Raw genomic sequence first — 19,013 nt, forward strand, 5'->3', positions numbered from 1 at the left:
ACAATCAAGCATTGTATTAGCTTTTTTGGCTGCTGTCACACTGCTAGCTCATATTTAAATACTCATCCACTGGGACTCCAAGATCCCTCTCACAGTTTATTATTTGTAAACCAGGTTTCACCTAATTTGTATGTGTACCCTTGGTTTTTCCTGCCTACATGCAAAACCTTGCTTTTCTCCACATTAAATTTTATGTTGTTGGATAGGGCCAATTGTTCAAGTTTGTCAAGATCCTTTTGGATCCTGAGCTTGTCTTCTGGTGTGTTAGCTATTCCTGCCAGTTTAGTGTCATCTGCAAATTTGAGGAGTTCCCCTTCTATTCCCTCATCTAAGTCATTAATGAAGATATTGATGAGTACTGGGCCTAAGACAGAACCTTGTAGTACCCCACTGTTTACTTCCCTCCCTGTAGATGTAGCACCATTAAGAGCAACTCATTGAGTACGGTTTGTCAGCCAGTTAGAAATCCATCCAGTGGTGATGCTGTCTATGCCACATTTTCCTAGGTTACCAAGTAGGTTGTGGCCTATTCTGTCAAATGCCTTGCTGAAGTCTAAGTATACTCTATTCATAGCATTTCGCTGGTCTACTAATTTACTTACTTTGTCAAATAATGAAATAAGATTGGTTTGGCATGATCTATTTTTAACAAATCCATGTTAGCTTTTAGTTATATGTTTGTTTCTAGATGTTCACAGATCTGTTTTTTGATTATCTTTTCCACTGTCTTCCTAGGTATTGATGTTAGACTGATTGGTCTGCAGTTTCCTGAGTCTGTTCCCCCCACCTTATTTGAAGATGGGAACCACATCATCTGTTCAGGATTTTTGAAAGGTATGGTACAATTGTTCTGAGATAATATCTGCCAGTTCCTCCAGAACTCTGGGATGTAATCTATCAGGGCCCAATGATTTATTTTCATCAAGACCAGACAGATGTTCTCTTACCATTTTCTTGCTTATTGTAATTTTTATTTCCAGTCTGTCTTTTACAGTTATGTTTTTGATAGGTTGGGCTATAGTTTCCTTTTGACTGATGCAAAGAATGAATTAAGCAGCTCTCCTTTCTACTGCCTATTACTTCCTTGCCACCTTCTCTCCTTGACTTTTTCTTGTTATTTATATGTTGAAAAAACTTTTTTTAATATCTTTGACTTTTGTTGCAAGTCTTGTTCATTCTGAGACTTTGCTTTTCTGACTTCATCTTTGCAGATTCGGGCTATCTGCTGATATCCTGCCTTAATTATATGTCCCTCTTTCCATTTTTTATATTTGTCCTTTTTGTCTTTCAGTTTATCAGAGATATTTTTGTGCAACCTTGCTGGTTTCTTCTTGTACTTCTTATTTTCTTTTTCAGTGGTATTGTGCTGGACTGGGCTTTTATGATCATATTTTTCAGTTTCTCACACTTCTTGAATTGTTTTACCCTTTAGAATTTTCATCCACGGAATTTTTCTTAGATTTTCTCTGAGTTTGTTAAAATCAGATCTTCTGAAATTTAAGACACTGGCTGGATTATGGCCTACTGCTTATGTTTGTATTATATTGAATTCCAATATGATATGGTCACTCTCGCCCAAACTTCCGGCAAGTTCGGCTCCCTTTATCACGTCTTCTCTATTATTAAGAATTAGGTCTAGTGTAGCTTTTCCTCTAGTTCCCTCCTATACCTTTTGGATGACAAAGTTGTCAGCTAGGTTGATTAGGAATCTGTTTGATCTCCCACTTGCTGCAGTTTGTCTCCCAGTTGGTATCAGGGTAGTTAAAGTCTTCCATTATTACTGTGGTATATTTCCTTCATACGTTTGTTAATTGTTTAGCAAAAAGTTCATCTATTTCTTCTTCTTAGTTGGGTAGCCTGTAATATACATATATAGTAATGTCATTCTTTTTTCCTTTTATATTGACTCATACGGATTCTAGGTGGTTTTCATCCTTGGTTTTGTGGATTTCTGTAGAGATATAGTGATTTTTTTATATACAATGCAATTCCACCTCCTCTTTTGCTAGGTCTGTTTCTTTTGAATAGTTTGTATTCTTCCATCAATACATTCCAGTCATGAGTTTCATCCCACGTTTCAGTAATGGCAACTATATCATATTTACCTTCATGTACTACTACCTCAAGTTCACCCTGTTTGTTTTTTAAGCTTTAGCATTCGTGTATAGGAATTTGAGTCCTTTATGGGTCTTCAATACGTTTCTTACATCTTCAACTTTCTATCTGGGTTTTCTATCCTTTCCATCACTCTCTACTTATGTTTTCCCTTTTTTTCTTCTTTCTCTCTACTCCCTACTTTCTTATGTGATTGTTTATCTAGTGGCTTTTGCTTGGAATTAGGTTCTAAAGGTCCCCTCAATTTGCTCAATAGCAGCAATTCTAGCATTCCTGGTTGTAGTTAAGTGATCTCCTAAGTCATTAAGAGGATTGAGTGAAAAAGCTGCCTGCTGCAGGATTTCAGCTCCATGAAGCTCTTTTGCATTCCTGCCTACCAAAGGATTTCCTCTCACTTTCATATACAAGGGAATTTTTTTCAGCAGAGAGGGAAAATCGTGAAGGTTTATATGGAGGAGAAATTCTAAAGATTTCTGCTCTGTTCCTACAGCCTGCCAAATAATTTTGGCTGCCCTCTTTTCCCTCTGTCTGCAAGCTTTCCTGCCAGCTTTCCACTTGACTTTCTGGGAAAGCAGGCAGAGAAGATTGCAAATGGAAATCATGTGATCATGGGATGCTTGTCAACCAGTTGTAAATGCAGTCATATAACTGCTGGTGGTAGTATTACATTTTATGATGCCCAGAAGTGCTTTATGGCCCATGAGTACCTTATTCGAAGCTGTTGTAACTCTGAACAATCATTAAACAACCACTCAAAAATCAAGGACTATTTGTAACATATTCTTTATCACCAGCTTCAGAAAAGGAGGGGCTGTTCCAGCAAGGACAAAAGCAAAATAAAAGTTATTTAATTATGAAGTTGACAATTCTCCAGCTGGCTCATTGTTATTAGTGACATAGAGACCAGATAAATTATCTTCTCCTTTGAGATTATGTGGGCAGTATCTAAATTTCAGGTTGCTGCATGAAAGCAAGATATATTTACCTTTATTTTAAAATAACCCAAAGATGCTTTTCCATGAGGAAACAGGACTTTCTTGTTTTTCTTTGAAGACATTTCACTTCTCATCCAAGAAGCTTCTTCAGCTCTGACTGGATGGTGGGAAATGAAACGATTTATATTCCTTGCAGACAGCTGTTCATTTGCATTCTTTTAGCAAGTTGTTAAAGCTACCTGGAGGCTTATCTGTGTCTTCAGGGTCACCCGAGTAGTGCAAATGGGTGTGGAGCCTTCTTGGAACTGTTGAAAGGACTGTGTTGTAGACTGGAGATAGATGATGTTGGATCCCTTCCCCTCTGTTCAGAGAGGGCTGTTCAATTCTGACACAGATGGGCTCTTTGACCCCTCTTTCAAACCAGGGGTTCTCTCTGTCCAAAATGTGGACTTTGCTGTCTTCGAAAGAGTGGCCTTTGTCTTTTAAATGCAGATGGAATGCTGACTCTTGTCCTGATGGGTTTGTTCTCTTACATTGTGCCATACGTTTATGAAGTTGTTGTTTCTGCCCATGGCTCACTGCACTGCACTGCATATACCACATTGCTCAGTTTGTATGTGGGTGTTTTATCCTTGAGGTGGACAAGCTTCTGCCTTAGTGTATTCTTAGGTTTGAAGTGTGCACGTATGTTGTGTTGGCTGAAGATCCTCCTGAGCTTTTCCGATATTCCTGCAACATATGGAATGACTACATTGCTTTGTTTATTGTTTTCTTCATCTGTTACTATTAACTGTAGGGATATATACTTTATTTTTATTTTATACCTATTAATATTTTAGATTTATCACCTAGAAAAATAACTGTATTAATATCTTAAGAGGAATGAATGAATCCTATAAAATTAAGTTCAAGCTATTCCTTTTTAAAATTACTTGACAAAATCAAGGGACTCTTCAAACCCAAGATGCAATGCAACTTTTACACGTGGCCTCACTTTTATCTTGTTTAAAATGAAGAGGATCATTTGCACTTAATTATTCATTTTTAACTGAACCTTGTTTATAACCTATTAACTTTTAGGCCAGTTTCTGGCATTATCTTGTATTGATTCTCTACATGGTTTGCAACTATAGATAGTTGCTAATATTGACTATTTAAATTTTATTGTATGTTTCATAATTTTTTGTGTTTATTTTCTCTGATAAACTTACAAGTGAATCAGACTATGATTTCTCAATGCAATAAGATTTAAATTTAGAAATGATCTGGGAAAAAGTGAGTCTTCAACCTAAACCCAGGAAATTATCACAAGAAATCATTGGAGAATACTGGTATATTTCCTCTTTACAACCCTCCCAGAATTATTGTGACCTCATCTGGCAAAAGAAAGGAGCAGTAATGGTAAGATGCACAACTAGATTTCCCACTTTTGATATCAATTGACATTTCCTTCAGCAATGCTGCAACCAACATCTTCTCTATTAAATATGTCAAGAATTTTCTAACTTTGGTAAACAAAGTGATGATAACTTCTCTTATGCAATTAAAGTGATTTGGACACTAACAGAGATCTTCTAGACCTGTATCATTTTAGTCAAGTGAAGGATACTGAATTGCTTAATGTAGCATATCAAAGAAAATAATAGTATTAGAATACAGTACTATTATTTTGATATACATATATATTATTGTATATAGTAGAATGAAATAACTTTTACAAAACTCATGATCAATACTGACAAAACAATAGCCGCTAAAAAAAAGCTACTCCTATAAAACACATATTGGAAGGGAAAGAAGTTAAAGACAATTGTTTAGATTATCAACATTGTGATAATCTCTGGCAAAATTATGACAAAATAATTATGACTTAATATCAGATTCTTAGAGAATTTTATAGTACTAAAAGAAGCCAGCAATGAACTAAGAAATCTAAGCACTTAGAGGTGACAAAAACTGTAAGGAATGCACACAGTTAACTATTTGTAATGGAAGGCCATTTCTACTGAGAAATTGTTAAACAATGAACTTTAACTGAATCACCAAGTCAACAATCATCTCCATCATGCATAGTCATTATGTATCTTTCCTAATACCAATAACAGCTATAATGTTACAGTAGGTTTTTTACAAAATTACAGGAACATTTGAACATTTAATAGCAAACAAAATAAATTAACATGGGAAGCTTACACTAAAATCATAAACTGAACATGAAAGAAACAATTTCAGTGTCCTTGTATATGGGCTACTGGTGGCATTACATTAGGAGAACAAGGCAGCTCTGAAAAAAAAAACTGTTCTCTTTTCTCCTGATTAATCAAGATACTAACTAGGAAGAAAAAGATAAGATAATAGGTTGGACAATTAGAAATATACTTAGGGAGTGTATATATACACACTTTTTTATTATAACTCACCTTAATCCACTGCTCTGGTTTCACATCTTTCAAAACTAAAGTTAACTCAGGCTTGTCCATTAATACTTGCATTTTGGCATGGGTTGGATCATCACTTGTACAAATGGTAATGGGAATCATCCACAAAGGGCAATCTTCCCCTATATAAAAGAAGAGAAGGACACCTGACAGAACAAGGTATAATGTGGTCCACTATCTAGTCCCCAGAAACATATTTGAGGATTTATGGAATAAGAAGCAAAATCACAGCTGCTTTCACCCAGCACATTTGTAGAAGGGAAATCCAATTATTCTGCAAAAACAAATTTATTCAAGGTCTATATTTTCCCTGAAACAACTGGTACTCTAACAACTTAAATTTTATGCAAAGAATGATAATACTGAATTTGCTTTCTGGGTCTCACAGAACTGTATTTTAGGAAGATGCAGCCAGTCACCTGTAAATAAAAACTGTTATTTAAATGAACATACATATTTACATGTTCACATGAACTATTACTCTTGTTCTCTATAACAAATTAGAAAAGATAAGTAAAAACAAAAATAAACCAGTTGTAGATTAACCATGAAAATTTAATAATTTAGGGATATCTCATATTTCAGTTGTATTCACAAATGAAGCAAAGAAGTACCTCCATATAACACAGACATGTCAAACACAAGGCCCGGGGGCCAGATCCGGCCCGCGAAGTGGTTTCATGCGGCCCGCGAAGCCATCTTGGAAACAGTGAGGGAATGGCCCCCACTGCCTTGGCCCTGGCCCAGAGACCCTCCTTCTGCCAGAGACCCTCAGATCTGTCCCACTCCTGCCCAGGCCCCCATAGGCACCCTTGATGCAAACGATGTAGAGCTGGCCACGCCCACCCAGTAGGCCACATGCACTCTAGCCATGCCCACAGTAGGCCACACCCACCCAGGCCACACCCACCTGGCCCCCTGAGGGCAACCGCAATGCTGATGCGGCCCTCAATGAAATTGAGTTTGACACCCCTGATATAACACAACAGGTACCATCATAATTACTAACAAAACATTGCATATGTTGATCTTTTCAAAAATCAATTGAATAAACTGTGTTCAAACTCAAATTCTAATCAAAACAACTATTTTTATCAAAATAGTAATTAAAATTCAGCTCTATTCTAAATTGGCAAACGATTAGTTTGCTTTTCATTTTGTGCTTTAATAATGGTTCAACTTGTTTAAACAAGTCATCTAAGTAATTTGCTTTCAATACCATTTTCTCAACTGCAGGTACAGTATCCTAGGACTATGATTATTTTTTTTAACTACCTACCAATTCCTTGCATTTGGGAGTCAGGGCAACTGAACGGTGCTCAAATGTTTGTTGGCCAGATGCCCTTCGAGACGCCATGTGGAGTTTGTAGCAGACAATTACTCATTGTACTCAGAGAAATATCTGCTGCTACCTAGGATCGAATTCACAGCCTCCTGATAGTGAGGCAAGATACATCTACTTAATACTTACTAACCGTTCATGTGTGTGTGTGTGTGTGTGTGTGTGTGTGTGTGTGTGTGTGTGTATGCTTCCTTCTTGTTTAATTTATTGATTTATTACATAAAGTAATCTAGCATGCAATGTTCCAGTGTGAAAAAGTAATCATCCTCTTAGATTCAGTAACACCTTTGTCTGGAACATCTTTAAGTGCTATGACTGTGTTCCGTAATTGGTGATTAATGTCTCACATCACCTTTTCAGGTACATTCTACCAGAATGAACTGCTTCAAATTACTAACATTTAACAGTATTCAAGCATGACTTGCTTACTCTGGTCCTCCCACAATATTTCTGTGCGGCTTAGTGTTTAAAACACTGAATTGTGTTTGTGTGTGGGGGTTGTTTAAATTCATACTTGCTTGTTTGTTTGAGATTGTTGCTTTGGTACATAAAATACATCTGTTTCTGCTTATGGACAGATAATTGAAGTTGCCGGGACCTTAGTCAAGTGACCACATCATATTGCAATTCAATATAATGCAAACACAAGCAATAGTGTCAGAATCCATTTATATCACATTTCATAAATGTATAGGTAGAACAATGTGCTTATTCTGGGGATTCTGCCATCTCTCCGAAGGGGGGGGGGGGGAGAGGATAGACTTTAGGCATCTTCCAACAGGGAACATTTGAACAAAAAAGGAAGCAATAACCATAAAACCAAGGAGAGTTCCCTTTCCCATGGAAGGGCCTGACATCTGACCAAATGGATGAGGGGAGGGGCTGGAATGGGAATGGTTTATATAGGATTGAAATGTAACTTTGTTAGATTCCGTCTTGTATTGCCACAATCGATTCCATCCTAGTAAACATTTTCCTTTTCGACTAAACTTGCATCCAAGAGTTCTTATTTCCTAAGATGTGGATTGAGGTGGGTCCTGACAGTAGACGGAATCTGCTTTAAGAGTCAACCTGGAAGGGAAAACCTTACCGGGGGACTTTGCAACAAATACAATGTCTGGCGACAAAGCAAGAGAGGAGGGAAGCCCCATGGAGGGGGAGTCTTCCCCCCAAATGGAATCCCAGAGACAATGGGAAGCTGAAGCGGCATATTCCCCCGAGGAAGAAGCGGTGGAGCAGTACGACCGAAAACCCCGATGGTCGATGGGCGTTGGAAGGAAAAGTGAGTGGGAAAAGGCTTCGGGAGAAGCGACCCTGAGGCAGAGTAACCACCAACCGGAAAGGAGGCAAGAGATGGAGAGTTCCCTGCACGCCAGTGAGGAGGAGCGGATCCTGGAAAAGGCCATTGATCTGATGAAAGCAACCCTGAGCTCACTGAGGGAGGAGAGAGCTGAAAATCGCAACCGAGGCAGCGCCTGGGGACGTAACTGGAAAGGTAACGGAAGGGATCCAACACCTGAAACCCTGGGGCCGTCCAATGGAACAGGAATTGCTGCCTCAGCAGTACCCACCCACCCCAGAACCACAGACGGGGACCAGGATGAGGAGCGATACCGGCCCCGGCGCAGACAACGCTCCAGCCAAAGACTCCCGCCCATGGAAGTCAAATTCAAGGGGGAGCCATCAAGACTGGGATTTTTCCTAACCCAAGTCCTCAGCTACATGGAAGAGTACGGACGGGACATCCCCAGTGACAAAGCACGCATCCGAATTGTGCAATCTGCCCTGGACGGGACGGCTGCAGACTGGGTGGTGAACTTGCATGACTCCAACGCCCCAGAACTCAACGACTTCAACCGATTCATGTCATCTTTGAGGCGGCGGTTCGAGGATCCTTTGGCTGACCGTAAGGCCCGGGAGAGAATCAAAACGGTGAGGCAGGGAAGGCGAGCAGTGGCTGATTATACCCAAGAATTCCGAGCCATTGCCAGCAAGCTGAACTGGCCAGAAGACATCCTCCTCAGCCATTTCAAAGACAGTCTAAACTACGACCTGTATGACGCTTGCCTGCCTCGAGGAGACCCACCCCATCTCGACGACTGGTACATCCTGGCGGAGGAAGTGGAAATAGACCTACTGAAGAGACACCACAGAGGAAAACCATGGGGCCGCCTGCCACCCGAGCAAACACGCGAGGGGGAAAAACCACCAGCCACAGCCAAAAAATCAACAGGTTGCTTCAACTGCGGGAGAGAGGGCCACCGTGCTGCAGAATGTCGTTCAAAAGCCCCCCCACGAAAACCAGAGGCATCATCCTCCAAGAAGCCGGGGAAGCCCCAAGGCAACACAAAAGAATCTTCCATGAAGGGGACAGAGGCTGTAGAGTCCACAATTCCTGCCAGGAACTGGGATTGGACTCCGGCCTGCACCGAAGGGACGGTGGACAACTCGGAAGACAGCTCAGAGGGAGAACCATTGGTAAGTGGACCCCTTCCACCCATACTTAAGACAGTGACTATATTAGCTTCCCCTATGCCTGAAGCAGCCAAAATAAAAGCTCTGATAGACTCTGGGTGCATCCGCTGCCTTATCAGCCCAACGCTGGTGGAGAGATTGAGCATCCCAGTGAGGAAGCTAAAACAACCAATCTCTTTTAGTCAATTAGATGGGACAATAGCAGGGGGAGGACCAGCCACCCTAGCCACTTTACCAATCCACCTATCACTGGGGCCCCATGAGGAGGACATAACGTTTATAGTGGCCCCAGGCATGGAATGCCCAATGATTCTAGGACTGGAATGGCTGAAGAAATGGAACCCCGGGATAAACTGGAGGACAGCAGAACTCAATTTCCCAAAGGGGGGGCAGAAGAACGTAAGACTCCAAAAGCACCCCCCCAACCCAGAGGGAGGAGACAGCAGCGGTGGGGAAAGAGAAGGGGTTACCAGAGATACCGGAAGAATACAGGGACCTGGCTGAGGTTTTCAGCGAGGAAAGAGCAGATGAGCCTCCCCCCCACCGCCCCACAGACTGCACCATAGAATTCAAACCTGGGGCAAAACTCCCAAAACCCAGGATGTATGCCATGAGCCCAAGGGAAATGGCAGAAATGGAAAGATTCATAAAGAAAAACTTAGAAAGAGGATTTATTGAGGCTGCCAAACCCAAAGTGGCCGCCCCGGTTCTGTTCAGGGAGAAGAAGGATGGGTCTTTTCGCTTGGTTGTGGACTATAGAAATTTGAACACAATTAGTGAATGTAATCTGTACCCCCTTCCCCTAATAAAGGATATGCTATCCCACCTATCGAAAGGAAAGATTTTTACCAAACTAGACCTGAGGGAAGCATACTACCGTATTAGGATTAAGGAAGGAGACGAATGGAAGACTGCATTCAACTGCCCAATGGGGTGCTATCAATTCAAAGTATTGCCATTCGGACTGCAAGGGGCCCCCGCAGTCTTTATGCAATTAATTAATGACGTGCTGAGAGAGCACCTATATAAGGGGGTCCTGGTTTACCTCGATGACATCCTTATCTTCACAGAAACCAAAGAGGAACATATCAAACTAGTCAGAGCAGTCCTGAAGAAGTTGCGAGCTGCCCATTTATATGCTAAATTATCAAAGTGTGAATTCCATCAGGAAAAAATCAACTACCTGGGGTATCGCATATCTCCAGAGGGCATCGAAATGGACCCTGAGAAGGTCAGGGCAGTACTAGAGTGGGCACCCCCCCGCACACGGAAGCAATTACAAAGTTTCCTGGGGTTTGCAAATTTCTACCGCCAATTCATCCCCGCATTTGGCCAAATAGCCATGCCCCTCACAAATTTGTTGAAAATGAAGGGGGGGGGGTCACCCGTGAAACCCAGCCAGCCTCTGAAATGGTCAATGGAATGTCAAGCAGCATTTGAGAGGCTAAAGAGACTTTTTTCTGCTGAACCTGTCCTAAAACACCCAGATCCCGACAAACCTTTTGTAATACAGGCAGATGCGAGTGATGTAGCGGTAGGAGCCGTACTATTACAAGAAAATGATGGGGGGACGTTGCAACCATGCGCATACACATCCAGAAAACTCACAGAAACAGAACAACGCTGGCCAATATGGGAAAAAGAGGCATTCTCGTTGAGGTGGGCATTACTAACATGGCACCAATTTTTAGAAGGAAATAAAATACCTTTCCAGGTCTGGACAGACCACAAAAATTTGGAAGCACTAAAAACGCCCAGGAAGCTCACTCCTAAGCAAGCCCGCTGGTCCCAACATTTTCACCGATTCAATTTCATGCTCAAACACTTACCAGGGGGGAAGAACTTCCTGGCAGATGCATTATCCCGCATGCCCCAATATAACAGCACAAGAGTTACTGACTTTAAACCACTTGTACCGGAACAACAACTGGCAGCACCAGTCACCACCAGGGCACAAGAAAAAATGAAGCCGAAGGTAGATAGCCAAACTGGAATAGAATTCAGGAAGTCTTTGGAAAGTGATGAATGGTTCCAGAAAAATAGACATGTGTGCACAATTAAAGATGGACTGCCGTGGGTGGGGGAGAAGCTATATATACCTGCCACACAGAGAATCAATTTCATGCAACTGTGCCATGATACAAAATCAGCAGGACACTTTGGCTTTGTAAAAACCCTACACTTAACTAAAAGGCAATTTTGGTGGCCATCTATGAAAAAGGACATAGAAAGCTATGTGGGTACCTGTCAAATTTGCGCGATGGCCAAAAGACTGCAAGGGAAACCGCCAGGTCTGTTACAACCAGTGGCAAACCCCTCGGCCCCATGGAAAGAAATAGCCATGGATTTTATCGTAGAACTGCCAGAAAGTAATGGAAACACCGTAGTCTGGACTGTCACAGATCTGTTCTCTAAGCAAGTACATTTCATACCTTGCCAAAAAATCCCGACCGCAAAAGCATTAGCAAAACTTTTTGTACAGCATATTTACAGATTGCACGGGGTACCACAACGCATCATATCTGACAGAGGGGTGCAATTTACGTCGGCATTTTGGAAAGAATTTTTATCCCTCTTAGGAACCACCCAAGGACTATCATCTAGTCACCATCCTCAGACAGACAGAGCTTCTGAAAGACTTAATAATATACTTGAACAATATCTGAGATGCTTTATTAATTTTCAGCAGTCCGACTGGGCAGACCTACTACCTTTTGCAAAAGTAGCATATAATAATACAGTCCACTCAAGCACAGGTTACACTCCTTTTCAAGTAGCTACAGGCCAGAGTTTCAACCCAATACCAGAACTAACCCCAAAAGAACCGGTTATCCCTGATCTGAAGGAATGGATTGCTCAATTACAAAATACATGGCCAATCGTTAGGAAAGCGTTGGAAGATGCCAGAAAAGCATACAAGACACAGGCAGACAAAAAAAGAACCGATCCCACACCATTTAGGGTAGGAGAGATGGTATATTTATCCACAAAATACCTGAAATCACTCCAACCCTGTAAAAAACTAGGACCAAAATATATTGGACCCTTTCCAATTAAAAGAATCATAAACCCAGTAACAGTTGAATTAGAAGTACCCAAAAATCTTAGACGAATACACCCAACCTTCCACTGCAGTCTATTAAAGAGAGAACAACAATCACCATTACGAGCAAAAATCCCACCACCACCACCCCCCCCATCATGGTGGAAGGAGAACAACATTTTGAAGTGAAAGAAATCTTAGATTCCAGAAAACACCATGGAACGATACAATATTTAGTGGCATGGAAACACCTCCCCTCCTCAGAAAATGAGTGGGTTAACAAACTCCATGTTAAAGCACCTAAGTTGCTTAAGAGGTTTCATACAGAATATCCGAACAAACCAGGCTAACATTTATATGTTTTCTTTCCCCACAGATGGACTCATCTTTTTTCTGAAAGGAGAGCCGAATGTCAGAATCCATTTATATCACATTTCATAAATGTATAGGTAGAACAATGTGCTTATTCTGGGGATTCTGCCATCTCTCCGAAGGGTAGGGAGAGGATAGACTTTAGGTATCTTCAAACAACAGGGAACATTTGAACAAAAAAGGAAGCAATAACCATAAAACTAAGGAGAGTTCCCTTTCCCATGGAAGGGCCTGACATCTGACCAAATGGATGAGGGGAGGGGCTGAAATGGGAATGCTTTATATAGGATTGAAATGTAACTTTGTTAGATTCCGTCTTGTATTGCCACAATCGATTCCATCCTAGTAAACATTTTCCTTTTGGACTAAACTTGCATCCAAGAGTTCTTATTTCCTAAAATGTGGATTGAGGTGGGTCCTGACAAATAGAATATAATCCAACCAGTGTCTTAAGACTGTAAAAGAACTGACATTAACAAACTCAGAGAGAGCCTAGGAATAATTCCATAGATAAAAATCCTAAAAGGAAAAGCAACTCAAGAAGCATGGAAAACATTGAAAAATATGATCATAAAAGTCCAGTCAAACACAATACCACTGAAAAAGAAAAACAAGAAATCCAAGAAGAAACCAGCCTCATTGTACAAAGATCTCTTTGATAAACTGAAAGACAAAAAGGATAAGTACAAAATAATGGGAAAGAGGGACACATATATAACCCAACCTATCAAAAACATAACTGTAAAAGACAGACTAGAAATAAAAAGTACCGTATTTTCTGGCGTATAAGACGACCCGGCGTATAAGACGACCCCCTACTTTTAAGAAGTTTTTCAAGGTTTTTTGTCTTATACGCCGAAAAATACTTACATGCCCTGCCCTCCCTGTCCGTAGCAGAGGAGGCGAAGGCCCGACTGGCCCCGCCGGCCCTCCCGCTTCTCCCGCGCTTCTGCCGGCCCCCGAGGCGCAGCGTTTCCCGGGCGGCAGGCGCCGGAGGGCAGCCGCCACCCCGCCACGGCCGGCGCCCCTCTTGCTTCCCCCCCAGGCCTTGAACTTCTCCCATTTGGCGCAGGGCGGGGCAGCTCCGCCCGCAGCCTCTTTTTCATGTGCCGCTTCCCTCTCACCGTCGGCCGAGGTGCGCTCGGCCCGGGCTCCCGGTCCCTCTTCCCGGCCGGCTTCCCGCCCTGCCCCTCATGGAGCTGGACTGGGCGTGCAACCTCTCGGTGTGGCTGCTTTTCTTGGGCAGCCTGGCGGTGCGGCTCCTGCGCTCGGACCTGTTGCTGAGCCGGCGGCTGCTGCTGCGCATGGGGCTGCTGGCCGTCCTGCCGCTGCCCCTCAGCGCCGCGCTCACGGCGACTGCCTGCTGGCTCGTCTCGGCCAGCACCGCCCGGCGGAAGCACAGCGTCAGACGGGAGCAGGACTTCCCTGCCGGCTCCCGTCCGACGCTCTTCCCTCTTGAGGCAGCTGCTGCCTCAAGAGGAAAGAGCGTCGGACGGGAGCCGGCTATTCCCTCTTGAGGCAGCAGCTGCCGCAAGAGGGAAGAGCGTCGGACGGGAGGCGGCAGGGAAGTCCTGCGTGCGCGCGTGTGTGCAGGACTTCCCTGCCGGCTCCCGTCCGACGCTCTTCCCTCTTGAGGCAGCATCCCCGAGGACTCCTTAGAAGCCGGGGAGCGATGCTGCCTCAAGAGGGAAGAGCGTCGGGCGGGAGCTGGCAGGGTAGTCCTGAACACGCGCGCACTCCCCAGCTGCTAAGGAGCAGCCGGGGAGTGCGTGCGTGCGCAGGACTGCCCTGCCGGCTCCCGCCAGATGCCACCCACTGATTTTCCGGCGTATAAGACGACTGGGCGTATAAGACGACCCCCCAACTTTTGAGGTGATTTTCATGGGTTAAAAAGCCGTCTTATACGCCGGAAAATACGGTACAATAAGCAAGATAAAGGTAAGAGAACAGCTGTCTGGTCTTGATGAATATAAATCATTGGGCCCTGATAGATTACATCCCAGAGTCTGAAGGAACTGGCAGATATTATCTCCGAACAATTGTACCATATCTTTCAAAAATCCTGAGACACTGGGGAATTATCTGAGGATTGGAAAAGAGCTGATATAGTTCCCATCTTCAAAAAAAGGGGGGAAAAACAGATTCAGGAAACTACAGACCAATCAGTATAACATCAATAACTGAGAAGACATTGGAAAAGATAATCATAAAACAGATCTGCGAACATCTAGAAATAAATAAAGATATAACTAAAAGCCAGAAAGGATTTGTTAAAAATACATCATGCCAAACCAATCTTATTTCATTCTTTGACAAAGTGAGTAAATTAGTAGACCAGCGAAATCAGCAAGGCATTCAACAGAGTAGGCCACAACCTACTTCTTGGTAACCTAGAAAAATGTGGGATAGACAGCATCACCATCAGATGGATTTCTAACTGGCTGACAAACCGTACTCAATGAGTTGTCCTTAATGGTCCTACATCAAAGAACAGTTGCAGGAATTCGGTATGGCCAGTCTAGAGAAAAGGACTAGGGGTGATATGATAGCAGTATTCCAGTATTTGAGAGGTTGCCATGAAGAAGAGAGGGTCAACTTAGTTTCTAAAGCACCAGAAGGCAAGACAAAAGCAATGGATGGAAACTATCAAGGAGAGAAGCAACTTGGAATTAAGGAGAAACTTCCAAACAGTGAGAACAATTAACCAGTGGAACAGCTTGCCTTCAGATGTTGTAGGTGCTTCATCACTGGAAGTTTTTAAGAAAAGCCTGGGCAACCACCCATGTGAAATGGTATAGGGTCTCCTGCTTGAGCATGGGTTTGGACTAGAAGACCTCCAAGGTCCCTTTCAGCTCTATTCTGATTGATGGTGATCCCCAACCTTTCCAGATGTGCGGACTAGTGGTAGTTGTGAGGGGTGGAGAAAGGGGATAGTTCCATGTAAGAGGCGGGTGAGTAGATGAGCATGCCAAGCTTCATTTTGCGGCTTGGTTCCCCACAGGCCATGATCCGGGGTTGGGGATCCCTGGTCTAATATAATCCTGCAGAATTTAGATAGAAAATATGCTTTTAACAAATTGGGTGTCTTAATTAAGATTTAGTATTCTACCAAATGTTCTCCATTTCAAAACTATCTTCAGAAGTTTACAAAACCATTCTGTAGTCTATTTAAGCAATAATAAATTGTATAATAGGTATCAATAATAAATTGTATAATAATATAGGAGTTGTTTGTCTGCTATTTGAGGAGCATATCATTCATAGTCTTTTAAACATTTAATTAAAATTAAAATATTGTTAAATAAATATGAAGCTCTGAATAAATATTATGAACTTTAAAAGCTCTTCAAATCACATTCAGTTTTTCATCACATGGATTCCAAATCATGCTCTGCCCAAAAGAAATTTTTGTAGATTTCTGTAAAAACAGTTATTGATGCCTATATCAACTTTATAGAGAGGGCCTCCTCAGGGTGCCACCGATCAGAGAATGTCGATTGGTGGCCCCCAGGGGGAGGTCCTTCTCTGTGGGCGCCCCGGAGCTATGGAATCGGTTGCCGGTTGAGCTCCGGATGGCGCCCGACCTCCGCTCCTTCCGACGCGATCTGAAAACGCATTTGTTTGAACAAGCCGGCTTGGCCTGATAGGGGGTGGGTTGGGTTTTTTATTGCTCTTAATATTTGTATTTATCGTTTTTTATTTGGGCATTAGGTTTAATTCCTTTTAACTTTTGTATTTTTTGTATTTTATACATCTGTCCTGTTCACCGCCCTGAGTCCTTCGGGAGAAGGGCGGTATATAAATAAAATTAATAATAATAATAATAATAATAATAATAATAATAATAATAATAATAATAATAATAATAATAATAATAATAATGAATCAGGGCAACTACAAAACAGTAAATTAACAACATAATTATAAACTGTAGAAACTGTGAGTTCTAATATCGCCTTAGGCATGAAACCAGTTGGATGACCTTGGGCCAATCATTCTCTCTCAACCCTAATAAGCAGGCAATGGTAAACAACTTCTTAAAACTTGACAAGAAAACTTCAGGGACTAGTCTGGGAAGTTGCCAGGAATCAACACTGACTAAAAGCATCTACAAAGACCAATTTCCCGATATTGCAGTGCCTTCTCCAGAGCACAATTTAATGCTTTTCCTCTGCATACTGTACAATCAGACACATTTTGCAGAGATGATGTTTCTGTGCTTCTGATAAAACTGAAACCTCAGAATATACCTTTCTGAAGATTTATGAGGAATTACCTTCCAAATAATCCAATTCCTAATAATTAGATTGCCTGGGCACTGTCCAATATTTAGAAATTTTCCTTAAAAATGTATCCTGAAATCAATTAAGCAATTATTAAATACTAAGGCTATGTTCTGACCTGACAACAAAAGTAGGTAATTTACCTAATTAATGATATTTTCTTGTATTCTCAGATAGCATTTGTTTTAACTTTTGTAATTTGGACTTTGGCTATAATAAAATGTCAATCAGTGTTAACTCTAGAAAGCAGTGATGATCCAATCAATAGCCTGTTTAATGAAGTAGTTGCAAAACTATACCTTCAATTGTATTGAATGAAAGCCAAGACACCAAGCTAGAAACCAGGAGATTGTAATTTCTAGTCCTAACTTAGACATGAAAGCTGGCAATGTGAACTTTGGGCCAGCCATTCTCTTTCAGACCATGACATAAGGCTCAGGTAACAAGCCAGTTAGACAATTTCTATTGTAACCAGTGGATCAACACTCAGCTGATCAGAAAAAAAGCAAACATTATATATTTGCAGGAAAACACTAGGAGGATTTTTTTAAAAAATGTAGACAGGACAAGGAAGCCATTACTTTTTCACATTACCATGCTATATTTTGGAAGGTTTCAGTTACAAATAAATAAAAAGAACCCCAAAGTTTAGTGTTGCTTTCTTTAAAATCCAGTAGGACCCACATAAAGCTATATTTTAAGTAGTAAAGATATACAATAATAGAGAAATCCCAAGAGGAACCAATACTTTTTCACAGAACTGTATTTCTACTGCCTTTTACCTAGGTATCACAAAGATTATTAATACTATGTAAAATCATTTTAAAGAGCGTGCAACTTTTCTAATTAAAATGTGCAGAATGTAAGGCCCCCAAAAACACAATTAAAAATTAAAAATTTAGATTTAATTGTTGATAAATTATTTCAAACATCTGAATCCTAAAAAGGACACCTGCCTGCACAAACTGACAGTGCAAGGGCTGTTTCGTGGAATAGTTGGTGTCACGTACAATATGGTGCGCTGCTTGCTCCTGCTATCGTCTTACCACTATATGGTCCACTGGCACAGAATTTCTTCTGGACTAGCTTCAGCACTTTGCTATCTTCTTGCTGGAATAAAGAAAAAAAATAAAAAATAGTAGTGACAGGCTTGAGAATATTTCCATTTAAGATGGTAGGTCCTGAGGGCTTAATTTCTTGTCCTCATAGTCTATAGTAAGTTTATCAAGGGTTGATTTGTTTGTTTGGTTTTTTTGTTGCCAAACCTTATGTTTTTGCCCACTCTTATCTGCTACTCTCAACAGATTGGCCACAGTCACAGATAATATTTTCTTATGATACAGTATTATATCACAGTATTGTGATTGAAATATGATGGCTAGGACAGGTAAATAGCCTTGGTCGAGCAGTGGGCTGATGCCTCCTTAAGTAACACCAGCTGCCTGCAATTAGTGCAGGTTCGCATCCCACCAGGCTCAAGGTTGACTCAGCCTTCCATCCTTCCGAGGTAGGTAAAATGAGGACCCAGATTGTTGGGGGCAATAAGCTGACTTTGTAATAATGCCGCTTGGGGTGTGTGTGAAAGCCCTAACAAGCAGGCATATACATAGAATGAAGGCTACTGCTAAGCTTGTAAGCCGCCCTGAGTCTTCGGAGAAGGGCGGGATATAAATGGAATTAAAATAAAAAAATAAAATAAAAAATAAAAAATAAATAGTAAAAAAAATGTACCAAAATTGTGTGTGTGTGTACACACATTTGTTTGTTTTTACTTAGACATCACCCAAAAACAATTCACTCTGGTGGCCCACAGCATAAAAACAAGATAACAAATATACAATCAAAAGTAGAAAATAAAATAGTAAATAGGATGGGAAACTCAGCAACCATCAGTATATCATATAACTAGCAAGGGCCTCTAACCACCCTAGCCCAAAATCTGCCAGACCAAGCCAGGTCTTTTAAGACCTTCCAGAATGTTACCCAAACTTCAAGGGGAACCCCATCCCA

The 19,013-nt window shown here is 41.5% G+C and overlaps 1 protein-coding gene across 2 annotated transcripts in view; it reads right to left on the reverse strand.

Annotated features, from left to right (window-relative positions):
• Positions 1-19,013, reverse strand: part of NPEPPS (aminopeptidase puromycin sensitive) — a 123,770-nt gene that overhangs the window by 35,283 nt on the left and 69,474 nt on the right. For both annotated transcript variants that reach the window (XR_014028582.1, XM_081344831.1), the window contains exons 14-15: positions 18,050-18,113; positions 5,471-5,610 (exon numbers count right to left, since the gene is read on the reverse strand). Coding sequence is in view for 1 of the 2 variants with exons in the window: in XM_081344831.1 (XP_081200957.1) it covers positions 5,471-5,610; positions 18,050-18,113 (204 nt within the window). In the remaining variant the exon portion in view is untranslated. The remainder of the gene's footprint in view (positions 1-5,470; positions 5,611-18,049; positions 18,114-19,013) is intronic.

This window comes from Vipera berus, assembly GCF_964194415.1.
Source record: "Vipera berus genome assembly, chromosome: Z".
NCBI lineage: Eukaryota > Metazoa > Chordata > Lepidosauria > Squamata > Viperidae > Vipera > Vipera berus.